Raw genomic sequence first — 19,364 nt, 5'->3', positions numbered from 1 at the left:
AGACTCACCTGTTTGAGTTTACCTGCTGCAGACTTCAGAGCAGCTACTCTGTCTCTTTTCTGCTTCACCTGTTTACTTCACTGTTTGTCCTCTTGGACTCTTAATCGGATCACGATCAGCTTTTATCGAGCTGAAAATGACTAATGGCTCACAGACGCTGTTTAATACAGTTACTGATAATCATTCGTTGTTTTTGCTGATGGAGCAACAAGTCAGATGAGATAAACTCCTGACACACGATTCATATTATAATGTGAACAAAAACCCAAAAAAGATTTGATTATTCCTTAGAGTCAAGAACTGAGACACGACCTGAGACCTGAGAAGAGATGTGTGGATCAAATGTTACCTGCCTCATCCGCTCGGTAAAGGTTAATGTTGCCAGATAAACAGGCTCAACTACATAAATGTTCCTTGTTTATTAGACTCCAAAGTCCAGCAACAATAAACCTGCCAGGTGCTGGACTTTATGTGGCCCCAACGCTTCTGCACTTACGTGACAAGTGATGTGCAGTCTATCATCCAACATTCATTGAAATTCAATTTTTGTGTAATGTTTAGATAGTTGACAGGGGAAGAAAATATATCCTGCTAATGTAGCTGTGTTTTAATACATTACCATTCATTATCTGGTTACACAGCAGCCTCTGTATGTTTGTCCACATGAGTTATATGATAACAAAAACATTCAGAAACACTTTAATCTGCTAACAACTTCATTATAGTGTGTGTCATACATAATAAACTGATTATAAATGATAAACATATGTCCAATTCTTCTCTCATTGAAAAAAAACATAATCTGTGTATATACGTCTTTATGTCTTGTGATGAGTCTCCTTCAGCAGGTGAATGTGAAAACAATCTCGCTCTTTTGTTAGTTTGAATTTATTTTTTATTTTTAAATTCTTTTTTACAAAAGTGACAGCAAAAATACAAAAAATAAAAATCAAACTTCAGATCAATCACAGAGCAGAACGTGTAGATTCAAAAAGATTAAACAATGAAATTTAAAGTGTAAAAAAACAAAATAAAACTTCTCTTCAAGTTGCTGAAATCAAAGTTCAGACCTGATCAGACTGATCCAGTCAGTGTTAGTCTCTGCTTCTGTGCCTGAATTTTAATTTGAAATCTGACCTTTAAGATCATTTGCTCTGTAGAATTTATGACCTTTACTGACATCAATAAAAGGTCATATTGTGCTGCAACTGCATAGGTGTGGTTTTATGAAGCTGATTCAGATCTATCTTTACAATAAGCCCAATAAAAGGTACATTTAGAATAAGAAAGACATCTTACTAAGGTTTTAATGTACAGAGAACAAATGTTGCATGAATAAACAAAATCTGAGATTATGTAAATAAAAAAACAATACTTTGGCATAGCACCCCCATAACTTTTTTTTTTTTTAAAGAAAATGACACAGAGTTTGGTTTGTGGTCCAGGAAAGTTTTATCTTTGTTGACACAGTTGTAACTTTGTCTTCAAGAAATTGAAACAAGGCACTTGCCTACGTATTAGCACCTTAGAAGTACCATGACCTGAATGACTGAGAACCTTCATCAACATCTTTGTTGACAGTTGAGGTGTTTTCAGGTTGTTCACACTGAATGTTTGAATAAAGGTTTCATTTTGAACGGACAGTGGAAACAACATGAGAAACTGAAACACAGTTCGACTGGGAGGGAGGATCAGGACAGCTGGTAGATGTTCTTCATCACTGACTCCTCCTCCTTATCATCACTGTCATCATGGCGCTCTTCTTCTTCTCCTCTCTTCAGTGTGTTTATTCCTGTGATCTCCTCTTCCTCTTCTTCCCTGCACTCATCGATGTTCCTGTACGTCTGATGAGAGGAAGAGAAATGAAGCGATCAGCCTGTCAGACGGAGCTGAGGGCCCAGCTCACACAACAGGTGATTGATTCATCCTCACCTGGTCGCTGTGATATGGTGACGTGTCACTGGTGGAGGGCAGGAGCCTGTTAATGATCTGAGCAATCATTTTAAACGTTGGTCTGTCCGTGGGCTCCAAACTCCAGCAGTGCGTCATCAGCTGATACCTGAGAGGACAGGTGTTAGATTCATAAGAACTTTATTAACATTAAAAGAAAATGTCTGTCTGTGTTCTCACATCTCTGCTGGAGCGAAGTCTGGCTGATTCATGTGGCCGCCATCTTTGATCATCTTGTAAAAGTGGGTATCCACGACAACGTTTGGGTAGGGGCTCTTACCTGTATGGGCAGACACACACACAGAGGTAAAAGACGTCAACTACAAGTCCCAGAGTGCATTGCTGTCAGAAGCATCCAATCACAGCTTCAGTTGTTCTGACTGAGTGTGATGTCACCATGATGTCGCAAGTGGCGCTAAAACTCATGGGCGCTGTAGTCTGGAGAGACGTAACAGCATTTATACCTGATGACCTCCACTCAAAAATTCAGTGTCACAATCAATAATCAATATTGGTCATAATCAGAGCTGTATTATGACTGGATGTCACGTGTTGCCATGGTTACCCAGAGAGAAGATCTCCCACAGTAAGACTCCGTAGGACCAGACGTCACTCTGGATGGTGTAAACACACTGAAAGATGCTCTCTGGAGCCATCCACTTCACAGGGAGACGAGCCTGTCACAATAAAACACAGGAAATGTCAAAATAAAACAGACAGGAAGCAGAAGTGATAGTAGATTTGTTCTAATGGTTTATTAACGTTTACTTCGTTTCAGTAAACAGCTAAGCATCTGCATTTGTGTTTAGATAAAATAAAGTTTGACAGGTTAAAGGCGACAGGCTGTTGAGTTTAAACACTGACGTACTGTAAAAGTATAGAATATGTGCAGTATGAAAGGGTTAAACACTAACATTTCCCTGTACGATGTAGCTGTCGTCGTTGCGGATGTCTCGGGCCAAACCGAAGTCACAGATCTTTGCAACACAATGATCAGTCAGCAGGACGTTCCTCGCTGCTACATCTCTGTGGATACACTGACAGACAGACAGGTGGAAAGACAGAGAGAGACAGGTGACATAGAGGCAGACAGGTGGACGGAGAAGGACAGAGACGGGTGCACAAAGAGAGACCGTTCGAACTAAGTCCTTATCAACTGATAGGCTAGGGCTTAGCATAGCCCTGCTTTGCAAGAACATTTTTGGATTGTAGGACTTTTCTGCACACACAACTTCAACTAACTTAAATAGCAGGGCTAGGGAATGCATCTCTGACAGTTAAGGTCCTCAAAAATGTAGAATGAAAAACACATGTATGTGTTCTTACATTCCTGGTGGACAGGAAGTCCAGACCCTGAGCCACCTGGTGGGAAAACCTCATGAGGTCACCAACAAACAGACTGCCTGTCTGCACACCTGAGAGAGAATCAGACAGAAAGTTAGACAGGTTTGACCTCAGACACAAAAACCAGTTGAATGTGTTCAGATATGTTCTGGGGAGTTAAGGTGAGTTTCAATGTGTGTTCAGGCATTTACCCAGGTTTGTTTGTCCTGGACTCAGGACTGGCTGCATCTCCTGATAGTCTGAAGAGCAGGATATACCACTATCACTGCAATACACAACACACACACACACACACACACATATAGTGACATCAGTACAGAGGGAGGGCTGCAAGTAATTTTCATTATCGATTAATTATTTTGTCTTTACAATAAAGAAAATATACAGATCATTATGAACTGAAGCTAAAGATGACGTCATGCTCTCTTCAATCAGCCTAACATAAACTATAAACGTTGAATAAATGTGTGTTTTTGTTGCAGCTGTTTAAACATTTTATTCAGTTAACGTGAAGAGAAAAAGCTTCAGACCTCCTGAGCCGTGCATGCTGGGCGGCCATGTTCTTATAGAAGGCTTCCCCCTCCACTTCATCAACACTCAGAAAGGACTCCATGAAGTCCTGAGCGTGAGCCCGCAGGAAGTTGAGTAAGTCACCATGGCTACAGTACTCTGTGATCATCAACATGGGGCCTGATGGGAGGTCAAAGGTCAAAAGTTAAAAAGATTATGCTCACTGCAGTTGTTGTATATATTGGGACTATTTTCAGCAGCGGACTGATCCACATTTGTTTTATTGGCAGTAAATAGAAGTCATATTTATATGTTTGATTGTCACATCCCTACTTTTGTGACATGGTTGTAGTTTGATACTGATTGTTATATATTTGTGGTTAACAATTAAAACTGTCATCACCTCCTTGAGTGCAAGCGCCCAATAGGTTCACAATGTTGTCATGGTAACCAAGATGGCTGAGGATCTTCAGCTCCGACATCAGAGCTTCACGTTCCACAGAGAGAGCGCTCGCTGTTCATCAACACATGAAACATAAGTCTGTATCATCACAACGACAATGTTTGGTACATGTAATGATGATAAAGATGAGGATTTGTTGACGGACGTTTGAGCATCTTGACGGCGACCCGTGTGACGTCGTTGTCCTTTCCCAGACCGTATGCTGTTGCTTCGACGACTTTCCCAAAGGCCCCCGATCCCAAAACACCACCTGACAGAGAGAGCAGGGTCAAACTACACTGCAGAATAAAAACTAAATAAACTTTACCGAGAGAAGGTAAAGTTAAACACTATGGTATTGTCCCACATCATGACTATTGACCTCAGTAAAAATCCTGGCTTAAGCCTGATAGTGTTTAGAGTTAAACTGACTTTAATATTGTAGTATCTGATGTTGAATTAAACACTGTCTCGTACCGAGGCGGAGTTTGTCTCTGGGAAACTCCCACTTGTAGTTGTACGGCAGCTGGGTGGGGTCAACAAAGGTGTAGTTGTTTCCATCTGTGCTCTCGATGATCTTCCAACGAATCTCATATTTGGGTTTCTAAAAAGAAGAAGTAAAAACATGGCAGCAGTTTGAGAATGAAGCAGTGATGATGAATGACTCCATGTATAATATATCCAATATAATCCAATATACCAGAATCAAATAACGGAGCAGGTTAAACATGTATGCAGATGATACTCTGATATATTTTTCTATCAGATCTATCTCCTCAAGTTTCACCCAGTTATCACAGGATCTACAATTTCTAACAGCAAGATTTGAAAACTCATGTTTAACAATGGACACTGAACTTTACATTCAGATCTATAATTTGAGAAACATGTCAGTAGTTATCAGTAGTGGTTTTTATTCCAATGTGTTCTCATCTCTTTTACTCAAGTTATTATCCTGTTTCTAACGGTTAATATCTTGTTTACAACATCATTGATTTGGATTTTGTTTATTTGTATAACTGTTCATCGGTGATGGGCATGACGAAACAGAATTGGACATGGTATATAGCATTGGTCTATTATGCAGGTATACCTCTATACTGTCCCTGTAATAATAAACAAACGTACCTGTCTCCACTTGTAAAAGACAACCAATAAAAGCAGGAGAAGTACGGCAGCAGCACTCAAAGCTCCAATCAGAGGCTGCGTGAAGAGTGTTTTAGGTTGTCCTGCAGAACCACAAAACATCACAACACATTTATTCAACAACAACAAGACCACATGTTTAGTCATATATGAGGTTTTTCTAATAAAACAACATACTCTGACACTTACGAGGATAAAAGATTTCACGAGACTTTCCCACATGGTTGTAAGCGACACACTCTGCAGTGACATCATTACCGGCTGACAGAGGAAGGGTCAGGTGTTTTCTGACTTCCTCCTCGTCCACCTGTGAGGTCACATCATCTGGGGAAACCCGGTAGGTGGAGACATCTCCACACCTGCAGAGGAGGAGAAGGTGGCGATCAGGGTCTTTGGTGCTTTGTTTGGTCTTTTTTGTTGTTTATTCATTTCTTCTTATTTTATTGGTTATTTTATTCTATTTAATTCTCTCCCTGATTTATTTTAATTAACTGTACAGACATGTTTTATCTTGATTTTCTCACATAAAGCACTTTGCAACTCTGAAAAATTATGAATAAGGTTTAATATTATATTTATTTTTGCTTCAGATAAACAGATACATCATCAGGATGTTGCTGAACTTTGCAGCCTGTAGGAGGTGCTGGGAGCAGTTATCACTGTCAATCTGGTTTGTACATACGTGTCCTGGATCCCTGGGCAGGTGTACCAGAGGATTGTGGGTAGTGGATGTCCAGAGCTTCTGCAGGTCAGAGTGTCATTCTCCAAACTGATAGCGGCACTCGGAGGACCTGGAAGATAAAGTACATTTTTTATGTTTCTTAAACTCAGAAGATTACAACAGTGGCAGAAAAAAATGTAACAAAGTAAAACTTCACATTGTTTTATCTGATAATTAATTATTTCTCCTTACCATTATGAAATTATTGACAGATTTTAAGATTTACAGGTTGCCAGAATAAATAGATTGTGTGATCATCAGAAAGAGAAAAGGGAAAATTGCAGTATTGAGGAAGAGGAAGAAAAAGTAGAAGAGGATGAAGAAGAGGAGAAGAAAAAGCAAGTAGGAAAAAAAAGACAATTCAAAGTTTCTCACGGTAAATGTAAATGTCGATGTTCTGTGAGCCGCTGATGTATGAGTTGGAGAAGTGGAATGAGTATCGACCTCGATCCTCCTGACGAACTCGCGGCAACAGCAAACTCGCTTCCGACCTTAACCATGACAAACACCACCTTAATGCCCACAATACCACCTTAACAAACAACACCAACAATGGCATGAATATGCGTAAAGTTGCTGGGCCTGATAACATCACCAACAATGCAATCTTAACAAACAAGTCTGGCTGCTGTAGCTTGACAAACCTTAAAATAAACAATATCACCATAACATCAACAATAACAAACCTTAAGGTGATATTGTTGGTGTAGCAGGTCTTTTCCTGATCTATGGTAGAAGTCTCATAATGCTAGCCTGTAGCTCTTAGCATGCTAACCTGTAGCTGTTAGCAGTGTAGCTCTCTTGGTACACTGTGTTGTTGTTGTTGGCGTTTGTTATCGTCCAGCGCTGGTTCCTGATTGGAGGATACGACTCCATCACAAATGTCAGCATCACATCTCGACCTTCATAGACCTCCACCATGCTGCTGCCGTTGATATTAGCACTGCTATCCCCTTTTGCATCCATTCTATTGGTGCTAACATTAGATATTAATTCCTTGTTCACTTCTAATGAACCACTGCTAATTTTAGCTTCAAGCGGTCCTTGCACCTTCATCGGCATGCTGCTAATGTTAGCAACCAGTTCCTCATTGACTTCTGTGGTCTTGTTGTTAGTGTTAGCATGCTGCATCGGCTGCAGGTAGATCCACAGGTAGGGGCCATCTGGTAGGAAAAGAGAAGAGAAAGTAAATATCACGCTAAGATCAGTCTATCCATGTTGATGCAGAGACTCATTTGGAACTGAAACCAGTACAAAAATAATTTTTCTCCCAAGCTTATTATCTTGATCACGCTATCACTTGATCAGGTTATTTTGTCTCTTATAGTAATGTTATTCCCTTGAATTTTTATCTCATTCCCTTGTTTCTTAATTTTATTCCTGAGTTCTCATTATTATCTAATTCCAGATTAATAAAATATTAATCCCACAAGTTTATTATCTTGTATTGTCACCAAATGTTTATACCCAGAACTCTGAGCTGTGTGGTAGCCGTGGCGACTCCAGCGTCATTGATAGCTGTGCAGGTGTAGGTTCCCCCGTGTGTCTGATTGACAGCAGAGATTGTCACAGTGCTTTCCATGCAATGGCGGCTGTCAAACGGTTTACGTTTAACAGGGACATTTAGCTTCTGGAAAAAACAAACAACCAATGAAAATCAGAACAGACAGTTTGTCGGGTGTAAAGACACACAGGTGACCTCTGATCTCTGACCTTTTTGTTCGGGTCTGTCCAGGTGAGGTTGTGGAAATGGTTGGGGTTACTGCTCAGACAGGTGACCTCAAACTTCTCTCCTTCCAGACGGACCACTACAGCCTGACTGACAGACACGGAGGGAGGATGACGCAACCCTGCAGACAGATAGGTAGACAGACAGGTCACTTGGGAGACAAGCAGAATTGGACATAACCCAAGACAGACCAACAGAGAGACAGGTATCACTTTGGACCACCAGCAACTTTACAGAAAGTCACAGTCAAAACTTTTTAGGGAAGCACCGGCAGGTCCACAGGTGCATAGACTGGGGTACAGACAGACAGGTAAACAGACAGAGACAGGTAGTAAGACAGGTCTTACTGGGGACCACCCGAACGTCAACAGCTTCGGATTTGAACTGCTGTCCGTCCTTCCAGCCTGAACAAAAGTAGCGTCCGTTGAACGACCTCTGCAGGTCTCGAATCAAGGCTCCTCTCTTGGGGTCAAAAGTCACATTCATGCCCCAAGGCAGGCCTTGCCGCCTTCCCCCACTGCTGCCGTCGGATTGGAGGGTGAGGTTAGTGACTGAAGGGTCAGTCAGTAGACATCTGAATAGGAAGTCCTGGTCTTCCTTGAATTCAGGGGCTCTGCGAGGTGTGATGAAAACGCTGCTGGGGCGAGCAGGATCTGAGAGAAGGGCATTATGGGAAATGAAGGTAATTTTAAGAAAACTGAATTCATCTGTCTGACTCTGGCAGGGGGCGTGACCTCAGCTCATCTTACCTTTGACGTACAGGTGGATCCACGTGTACAGGTGTTCCAGGCTCCGGTTGGTGTACCCACAGCGGTATGTCCCGGTGTGCCTGGGGTTCGACTTCTGTACTTGCACCAGATCCTGCAGATTGTCATCGTACATAAGACTGAACGCAGTAGAGGACCATCGGACTGAACCGTTACCATGACAACTGAGGCCGAAGGGGGTACCAGCTGTCAGAACCACCTCAGTTTGGTTTGGCAGGAGGTCAGAGTTCAGACGGACCAATGGAGGATCAGGAGGCTCTGAAACAATCAAACAGTAAATCAATTCAATAACTTTGGCAAACAATGAATATCTGAACCAAACTCTATGATCCGTCCGGCACATTTTGATTTTCCCTTATCATTTCACATGATAAGGATAAATTGATCACCAGTGTCATTACTGTTCATCGTGAGGGGAACAATAATGTGTTAAATGAACTTCATCACAATCCATTCACCAGTTGTCGAGACATTTACGCCTGAATGAAAGTGGTGGCCATCCATGGAGCTATGTAGTTAGCCTGGATAAAAATTGAGTTTAAATGAACAGGACTAGGTTGAAACCTGGTGGTTGGAGCGTGTATGGCCGATGTGCTCCTGGGGCCACTGCACCTTGCTGCAGAACTTTTTTTTTAATGCTCAACAGTGTTTTACTGTGAGGGTACACATGGCAAAAGAGAAATCATTGCATCTTTAAATTCAAGATGAATGGGCTCCAATTTTCTTTTTTTGTTTGTTTTTCTTTTCTCACTTTATTGAATAGAAAAGTTCAAACAGGCATCTTTCGATCGTGATATTCCATATTTCATTCCACTACAACTGTGCATATGACTGCCACGAAAATAAAAATAATATTTAAAAATAAAGAGAGAGCAACGACCAGTGGAGAAACTACAATCAAACAATCAATGGTGTTACTTCATCACTCAGTGGGACAGACCTATGTGTTAGGCTGGTTCAACTTTGTTGTGCTCCAGCCAAAAAGGCAGTGTTGAGTAAAACCGCACACAATACTGAATATTACTACTGTGATACACTAACAATAGACAGAGTAGAAAACAGAAACGCCACAATGGATGGATGATATAACATGATTTTATTTAAAATCAGAAAAGAAAAGGCGATACAACAGAGACGATGTAAGACAGTTCACAGATGAAAAATCAAGGATTACTCACTGACATTACAACAAGCTGTTAGCTCGTCCAGTGATGCTTCTTCACTTCTATTTTTGATTTCATGAAACAATGTATTTGGTTTATGCAATTTTCTAAATCTTATTTCAAGAAAAACAAGTATTAATGCTTTGATTATCAATGTCAGCATACTGATTACCATTGATTAACTGACTGGTTAATAACAGGCAATCTCATTGGTTAGCTGCTAGAAGATGTAAATCATTGGCCAGCTCAGTCAGAACAAATCAACCTTATTGGCTGGCCTAGAACATATCCCACTGTCGGTACAAACAGAGGATCTCATTGGCTGCCTGTGGACAATCAGAGGATCTTAATGGCCCGGACCAGTGACCTCCAGGACAGGAGGTTTCTTGTTCATTTCCTGCAGGTGGGTGGCGATGCGGGATGTCTGCAGCAGTAAAGCCTGGTGGTTTTCAACCAGCAGACTCTGATGACGAGCCACGTTCTGCAGATCCTGGATCTGCTGGGAACCCTGAGGACACAACATCAGAACGTTAGCTCAGTTAGAGTCAGATTAGATGTCAGATGTAGATGATGATATAATTCAAATGTGATCTTTAAGTAAGACTTTAAAAGTCCTACTCATATAAACTTAACTAAATCTTTTCAAACCCTATCTAAACCAAATAAACCTGAGATAAACTAAACTAAACCTTGTCTAAATCTTATTTAAATAAATAAACCTGAGATAAATTAGTTAGTACGGAGTATCCGTTTCAAATTAAAAGTCTGCAAGTGTTTCAGTGAACAGAATCCCTTCAATTTCTAACAAGGGTTTTATTTGCAGAAATTTGTTGTGGAAAACTCAATGACTTGCACTGTTTCATTACAATACTTCAGGTGCAGCTACTGCCATCGATTGGTACTTTGTCATTACTATAAACTATAGTTGGCTGAGACATTAACATACCCGCAGTGGCTGAAACAGGGCAATAACGCTTTCGATCAGTATAACAAAAAAGTGTTGAAACTAGCACAATTAAATTGTTGAGTTTCTTAAATTACATTTAATTACATAAATGGCAGGCGACGGTAGTTTATTCACCCTCGTTTTTATCTATAGCTTGTATTTATTTGTGTCAAACATGCTCCCGGCCATTATTTGAGATCTGGCTTTTATTTGAAGTACAGTAAATTAAACTTAAACTAAACTAAACATGACCTAAATAAAACTTAACTTAACTTAACTTGACTTGACCTGAACTGAACTAAACTCGACCCACCTGAGTTCCCAGTGTGCCAAGCAGTTCAACCACCTGGACTTGGCTCTTAGAGAGCTCCTTCTGGATTAGGACCAGCTCTCTCAGGAGATCCAGGACCTCCGTCTTCCACGGCTGATCCTGCTGCTGATTCTGGACCAGGTCCAACAGCTTTGGCTGTGAGTGGGCATCTGACTGGGCAGCGCCCATCGTCATGGCAGCGGGATCGACGTCATGGTGATCACCTGCAGTGAAGACGACTGAAGTCAAAACTTCAGTTTTTACACTCACGTTCCTCTGATTTTCAATTAGTGGAGATGTTTAGAGATGTGTTTGTTTTGATTGACACAACAGCCATGTTACATAGCTGTAGATCTGTACACGTTCCTTATGTAGCGGTGCCCAGAAAGATGTCTCGCAGGCTCAAACTGGTGTGACACATTTAATATGCTGCAAAATATAAAAATAATATTTTAGGGTGACGATTGCAACACAGCATTTTCTGCTTCCATCTTGTATAGACAGACATTCTCATCAACTGATTTACCAAAATAAACAAGAACAAAATATAACAAATACATATTACACCTCCTCAAGGGAGTCAAGGGTAAAATGCCCTAATACAACTCAATAAAAATGATCTTAGCTCAATATAGCACCACATATCTAATTAACAAGTCACAGAAACAATGAACATGACACACCATCACTCAGTGTGAAGGCCAACGTTACAACTGCAGGTGTAGGCCTCCAAACAGCTGCTAACATACTAAATATATGGTCGCTAATAAAAGTCAGAGTAAACAGCAGAGTAAAGTAACGCATTAAGATTTGTCCCAATAAGATAAACACTTTCTATCCATGAAGACATATAAACTCTGCAACCATAAACCACAGCTCCCATGGTGCATTTAAACTGCTACAGATGACACTGTGAAGAAAAAATGAAAACAACTTGCAGCTTCAATTATTTTGCTTTTAAATTCAGCCACCAAGTGCTTTTATTCACCACAACTCTGACTGGCTTCCTCTGCACAGCAACAAAAGCAGAGCCTCATGGGTATTGTAGTATGTAACCTGATCAGTCAGAAATTAAGTATAAATAAACAAACTTGAGTTTGAACATAAACGTGATGATTTCAGAAACATTTAGGGGATCCATTAAAGAAACATTTAAGGAGAACTAGCAGAAACTTAATGACCTTTATTCTATTTTCTATTCATCTCTCAAATCTCCGACATCACTTCCTGTGACATTTGTTTTTCGAAAGTCAGATTCATGAAACCAACTGTACATGTCTGCTTTCAACCTGATGAATAACATGTTATAAGATTATTAGATTAATAGAAACCTCTAAATGTCTTCTGTTAACATGTGGAGGAACTCATGATGCTTAACTTTGGATTTAATCCTCCATCTTTTACAGCAGCGGCCTGCGGACAAAATCTGAGCCTCCAGCAATCAAATTTAGCCCACTGACGAAAGATTTTGTTTTCTTTATTACGAAACATTTTTACGTTTTCTCAACAAATCTACTGTAAATACAAAACAACACGTAAATCCCAATAAAGTGATCTGTCTGTTCTTGTAGTGCGACACAGGAAATACACCATCTGTTACACCATGAACATGTGCTGCTGTAACTCTGTCGTTATCTCAAACGTGATTCAGGCCTCAAACTGCAAGTTTGCAACTCTTTTCTGAAATTCAGAGAAAAATGTTAACTGAAAAGATATGAGCTAAAGAACCACAGTTCAACCTGATAACAGAGTAGTCATCTTGAAATGAGTAAAGATCATCAGTGTTCATCATGTGTCCCTGATTGATCACTTATTTGATCAATATTCAGATTTAATCAGCCGGATTTGTTGTCAAGCTTCATGTGACAGTTGAAGATGCGTGTCATTGGGTTTCACAATCAGAACAAGAAGTGAAACAGTCAGCAGTGTGTGTGTGTGTGTGTGTGTGTGTGTGTGTGTGTGTGTGTGTGTGTGTGTGTGTCAGCAGTCTGGCAGCATGGTCCTGCTGCTTTATGAAATAAAGACAAAGTTCAGAGAGTTGAAGAGTTTTTTTAACTGTAACAAGAAGTTGTTTTTGTCCATTTCTATATTAAATGATCCGCCACATGTTTAACTCAAGATGTCGTAATGTTTGCATCTGATTTGTTTTTTTGCTTTTTAACAAAGAAAGTCAAATAAACCGGTTAAATATTCTGTCGCCCTCGTGTAAAAATCCAGAATCTAAAATGGTTGCACACAACATGTCCCTTTTGTAGGTTTCATACTGTGATTGGCTCTAAACTAGCTGTGATGTCATCTTCATTTTTTGATTTTCTGCTCTTCTTTGTCTCTTACTCTTCTTTTTTTGCCTTCTTCTTGGTTTTCCTCTGGTTGGACCTGGGCCGGGTCAGATGTATGGGGCTGACGCCTTGAATGTTTCCAGGAAAGTCCAGCAGACTTGCCTGATACTGTAAAAATGTATTTTGACTCATTCAAAGTTTCCAACTTGATACTCGGAAATTTTTTGACTTCCTACTAGATTTTATTAAGAGTTAACAAGGCAACTGAGTTTTGACGGTGTACAGTTGTATTTTTCTGTTTTTTAAGGAAAGCAGAAGTAAGAGGATTTCATTTATTTACATTTCGTGAGGTTATTTATATGTGTATATATACACACACACACAAAATACAAAGGTTACAAACTGCTCCTTTCATCAACATCAACATTATCGTTATTAACGTTATTTTGATTGATCAACTGATCAATGTAAAATCACACAAAGGCTTCATTAACAGGTTGTTATGTTTCAGGAAGCTGCAGCTCCTGAAATCTCTGTTCATATTTGACTCTACATGATTCACTTCCACCTTCAGCGTGTGTAAACCTCAAATTAGAAAGTAAAAAACCCACGTAGGAGTAAACTCTCTCATTACCGTCAGCTATAAAGATCCCGCCTGAAGCATGCTGGGAAACACTGAGCAGCATCAGAGCCTTTAAACCCCTTCATGACGAAGACATTGAGCAATTTAAGACTTCCCGACTGCGTTAGTGACGCATAACTCAATATTTCACATCTACATCAGCAGCATCATTATAACAACTCTTCAGGGTCAGTGAACAGGCTTATTAATGGATATTAATGGTTATCAATCAGTACAATGGGGCTTTCATGTGATTATGGTAATTAATGAGTATTAATGGATAAAATATAATGGGCTCTATGGCCCCACTATAACTGGGAAGACTCCTCAACCCGACTCACTCTGAACTCACTCTGAACTCACTGTAGCTCCAGGTTTTTCCTCGCACACACAGTTGCTGGTAGCATTAGCATTAGATCCAGTGGAAAAAAATTGTCTTATATTAGCAACATATTTTCTTTCACCGGGTCAATGTACACAACCCCAGAGGTGGGAAGTAACGAAGAACAGGTACTTTGTTACTGCACTTAAGATTTTGCAGGTATCTGTACTAAACTTGAGTATTAAGTATGTTTTTTATTACTTGTTACTTAAGTTTTAATGCACTTGAGGGGAATTATCGATCATCATTATTCACAATGCTTTACCAACACAAAATGTTGCTATTTGACTTCCTGGGAATGAGACTCAACAATCAATTATCTTTGTGGTGCATTTAGGAACATATCAATTTGACATGAGCTTCAGTTAGTTTTGCACAGAAATGGTTGGTAGGACTATCCTTCAGAGGGTTACTTTTTACTTTTATACTTACATTTACATACATTTTAGAGCCTGTACTTTATTACTTTACTTAAGAGGCCTTTTTTCTTTTTTGGCCTTTTAATGTTTATTTAAAACATCACCAAATAGGCCCTACTTCAATATCGATATTGCAACAATATCGTAGGGCTGACTATTGGTACTTTGACAAAATATTAACACAATGAGCTTTCTGATCAATAATCATCAGTAATGTTGATATAATGACTGAGTGGGTAAAGACGAGTATTAGAACAAGTAGAACAGTCTGTTGAGTTCAGGAAATGACATTACTGTAACGCAGCCTTTAAAACCAAGAACAGACGACATTTATGTCATATCATGATATAAAGATATTTAAAATCGAAGACAATATATAAAATCTGTTTTAATATTTCATGTTGGAGAGTTAAAACCTTGTATCTCCACTGTTTCTCTTTTCAGGAACAGATAGATTTGGCTGACTTCACAGTTTATTTAAGGGTTAAAAATGGAAACATTTGTATTAGTTTCTGTTGATAAACCTTGTCAGACCTGAGCAGGAAGTGTGTTTGTTCAGGTGAGTTCACACATGAAGCGATTCATTGTTTGGTTTATAAAACAACATGTGAAAACGTCTCAGAGTTGCAACACAACGATTCAAAACAGAAACAAAACCTCTGAGAGTTTGATGGATTAATAGCTTCAATTATTACTGATGATCAGGGTTTTAAATGTAATTCTCTAATTGACTGAAAACACGGAGATGTGAGGTTTTTTTATCAACAGATCTGAGTTCTGTTTTGGAAAAAATCCTGCAGTTAAAAGGTTTCAGTGTCGGGGGGGTCGGTGTGATGAAACCTCAGAAAGTCAGGAAACACATTTTCTACCAGAGACCACACACACACACACACACACACACACACACACACACACACACACACACACACACACACACACACACACACACTCACACACACTACGGATAATGTGTGTGTTGGGGGGTCCCTTTACTTCCTTGTCTCACTTCTTCTTTGTTAGAACTCTGTGGGAGTGGTGAGGAACTGGTCACCACAGCAACATGTTTAGATCCACAACCGTCTTGTAGTGGAAGAAGAAGAAGAAGAGGGAGACGAAGAAGAAGAGGGAGAAGATGAAGGAGATGATAATGAAGAAGACATGGAAGTAGAAGTATAAGAAACTGAAGGCGAAGAAGAAGATGTAAAAGATCATGAAAACGCAGAAGATGACAAAGAAGAAGATGGAGAAGAAGATGATGATGGTGAAAAAAAGAGGAAGAAAATGAAGAAGAGGGCAGATTGGAAGAAGACAGAAGAAGGAGAATATGGAGAAGAGGAAGAAGAAGAAGAAGAAGAAGAAGAAGAAGAAGAAGAAGAAGAAGAAGAAGAGGAGGAGGATAAGGAAGAAGATTACATAAAGCAGCAGCAATTATGATTTTTTATTTGTGTGTAAAGTGTTGAAGAAATGTTCCTTGTTTATTTCATGAGAGGAACCCGATTCATCTGTTTGTTGCTTTTTGCATCATAACATATATGTCTATATTTGTCTATATTTATATGTATTTGAATACATATTTTGTATATTCTGTATTTTCCCCTGCTCAGTCCTGATTACTTAATTACTTCATTTGACACTGTGTGTCAGATGTTAATACAATTTAGGGCATTTAGCAGACGCTTTTGTCCAAAGCGACTTACAATAAGTACATTTGTCACAAGAAAGAAATCACAACATATCACTGCCGACAAAGAAAATGTTGAATTTTGAGTCTCAGTCCCAACTTGTCAGAAACTGACGCTTTGGGATTGTAGGACGAGTCGGCTGCAATCCCAAAGTGTCATTATTTAACGAGTAATGAGCAAAGAATTTCATTGTTAACAGTCCAATAACTATTAACTAACATTTAATTAACTATACACTTACCATGTATTAATTATGGTTATTATAAAGCGTTACTTAATTAACTTTTAAAAAACAGTTAATAACTGTTAATCAGCAGTAATTAACAGATAATAAACAATCCTTTTGACAGGTAATTACAGCTGATTTATGGGGATATAAAATAGTTTGTTAGCAGTTCATTAATGGTTAATAATGGTACTTATGAACATCTGACACACAGATATGCGGTTTACATCTGACAACAGTAATGCATATGCCTACAAACTGTTGTTTGATATTAAATAACATTTATCATTTCTAATTTGTACAGTTACAACTTTAACCTTATTGTTCATGAATCGTTTTATTGTGAAATGTTGCGACATGCTTTTATTTTTTAACTTGTTTTCCTTCAAACATTGATAAAGATACTAAACCCTTAAAGAAGCATTAAAACCTGGTAAATACCATTTAATAACTGTTAATGAGCAGTAATTAACGGATAATAAATGGTCACTGTTGCACAAACAGCTAATTACTGTCGATTAACAGGTGTAAAAAGTGTTTATAATTATTATTGATGCGTCTATAACCATTAAAAAACCACCACAACCACAAAAGTGTTGTGGTGTCAGTTCATTAATGGTACTTTATGAACATCTGACACACAGATATGAGGTTTACATCTGACAACAGTAATATATATGCTTACAAACTGTAATATTCAATAACATTTATCATTACTAATTAGTATAACTTCATCGTCCATGGATCATTTCATCGTGAAATGTTGTGCATGCTTTAATTCCTGTACATGTTTTCCTTTCACACACGAATACAGATACTAAACCCTTAAAGAAGCATTGATACCCGGTTAATAAAAAGTTGTTTAAGGGTAAATAAAGTTTGTTTTTCTGACCTTCAGCAGAGTAGCAGCCACTGAGGGCGATCCACAGCACCACAAAATAAATCTTCATCTTTCTCTTTCTGTCTCTGGTGACTGTTGAAGTCAAACTGAAGGAGCCAAACTTCCTCTGTGTCAACAGCGGCTACACTCCACCCACACCACCCACCCTCCACCTGACAAGACACCACCCTGTGCTCTGAGGGAAGCAAGAGAAGAAAGTGAAGCAGGCTTCGTGCTGCTTTCAGACTCTTACTGCCTGATAAAAATCGTGAAATACTTCAAATAAATCAAACGAAATCAAAGTGCATCGCAGACGTTGTGATGTCATCAGCTCTTTCTTTCATCGAGATCAGACTCAACACATTGATTTGTTTTATTTTGAAACCGGTCAAAAAAGTGAAGTCTTCCTGTGGTTTTTGGTCGAGATTGACAGGTGTGCTGTTCATTAACATCTGGTCACCTGTTTGGAGAAACTACCGGCCAATCAGAGCTTCACAGGCAGGATGACGAATGCTGATGTCATCGTACTTCAAAGTTTCCTACCGTTGACAATATGGATGGAGCAGGTGCCTTAAACCTGCATTCTTCCAAATGGCCAGCAGGGGGTGACTCCTCTGGTTTCAAAAAGAAGTCAGATTGTATGTAAGCTTATGAAAAAGCGACCCTAATCATCACTTGATTTATTATCTCAGTTTCCTGATGAGTTTATGATCTCAATCAATAGTTTCAAGTTTTCTTCTATAGTACAATAAAAAGTACAATTTATCCCTCCAAAATGTAGAGAGTGGAAGTATAACGTTGCTGAAAATGGAAATACTTAATAAAGTACAAGTACCTAAAGATTGTGTTTAAGTAAGGTACTTCAATACATTACATGACTGCCTGTGAGAACAACGTGTCTCAGAAAAGGTCAACTTTTCATGGTTCAAAACAGCCTGTTTCAAGTTTTGCGTTGCGTCGTCCAGCGAATCCTAGAGGGGTTTTAAAACAGTTTATTTAACTTAAGGAGGAGACTTTTCTCAACTTATAATGAAGCACTTCATCCTTCAGTTTATCACAAACATTCAACATCAACACATCTGGAGATAGACGTCTAGAGGGGAAGTAAAATTGTGACCTGTTAAGTAAGTAATTAAGTATTGAAGTGGAGTAAAAAAGTACATTTGCCTTTCAGATGTAGTTGAGTAGAAGTAGAAAGTTACATAAAATGGAAATACTCAAATACAGTAAGAACCTCAACTCAAGTAAATGTACTTTTGTTACATTCCTCTCCTGCCGATGAATCTGTGATTTCTATTATTTGAAGGAGTAAATTTAAACAAGTTTTTTCAGCTGATCGTCAGTTTATTCAAACTTGATGTTTTTGAACTTCCAAAGAAAAAAAGAGGAAGAAAAACTTAAAGTGAGTCAGTTTGAGTTTCTGTCTGAAGAAACATTTTTTTTCTGACATTCAGCACTTTTTCTGAAGTTCCACATTACAACAGAAGTATAAAAAAAGCACTGTCCGACGGTGGCACAGTCAGACAGATCGGAGTCGGGGCGGAGCCACCGGAAACCCAACTGAGTGAAACACCACCTCCTGTTGGAGTGACAGAGATCCCTTTTTTTTCCTTTTCTCAGAATTGATATTTTTGTTCTCATGAGGCAGAATTTGGAGAAAAAAAACCCCTCAGAATTCTGATTTAAATAGATAAATAGCCCCATTCCTCTTCCGTAAGGCCACTTCTGAGAAAACAAAATGTTTTGATCACTGATGAAAACAATAAAAGTGAAGCTTGACTGGAGTTTGACATAAAAAACAAAGAGATGAACTACTGAATTTTATTTTGATATTTATTTAGATAAA

General features: G+C 39.0%; 1 protein-coding gene across 1 annotated transcript; it reads right to left on the bottom strand.

The window, feature by feature from the left end:
- Positions 1-869: 869 nt before the first annotated feature.
- Positions 870-17,716, bottom strand: csf1rb (colony stimulating factor 1 receptor, b). The gene is made up of 21 exons (XM_073479213.1): positions 17,531-17,716; positions 8,592-8,867; positions 8,190-8,495; positions 7,827-7,963; positions 7,581-7,743; positions 6,889-7,276; positions 6,489-6,604; positions 6,075-6,183; positions 5,582-5,751; positions 5,375-5,475; positions 4,724-4,850; positions 4,413-4,517; positions 4,208-4,318; positions 3,825-3,984; positions 3,486-3,559; positions 3,277-3,365; positions 2,865-2,987; positions 2,516-2,627; positions 2,131-2,230; positions 1,933-2,059; positions 870-1,844 (listed from the first exon to the last, which is right to left on the bottom strand). The coding sequence occupies exons 1-21, from the start codon at positions 17,586-17,588 to the stop codon at positions 1,692-1,694; spliced, it is 3,105 nt and encodes a 1,034-aa protein (XP_073335314.1). The 5' UTR covers positions 17,589-17,716; the 3' UTR covers positions 870-1,691.
- Between the last annotated feature and the right edge of the window lie 1,648 nt (positions 17,717-19,364).

This window comes from Pagrus major, chromosome 13, assembly GCF_040436345.1.
Source record: "Pagrus major chromosome 13, Pma_NU_1.0".
NCBI classification, from domain to species: Eukaryota; Metazoa; Chordata; class Actinopteri; order Spariformes; family Sparidae; genus Pagrus; species Pagrus major.
Note: the sequence above shows the minus strand (reverse complement) of the source record. Positions and strands in the feature narration are given on the sequence as shown.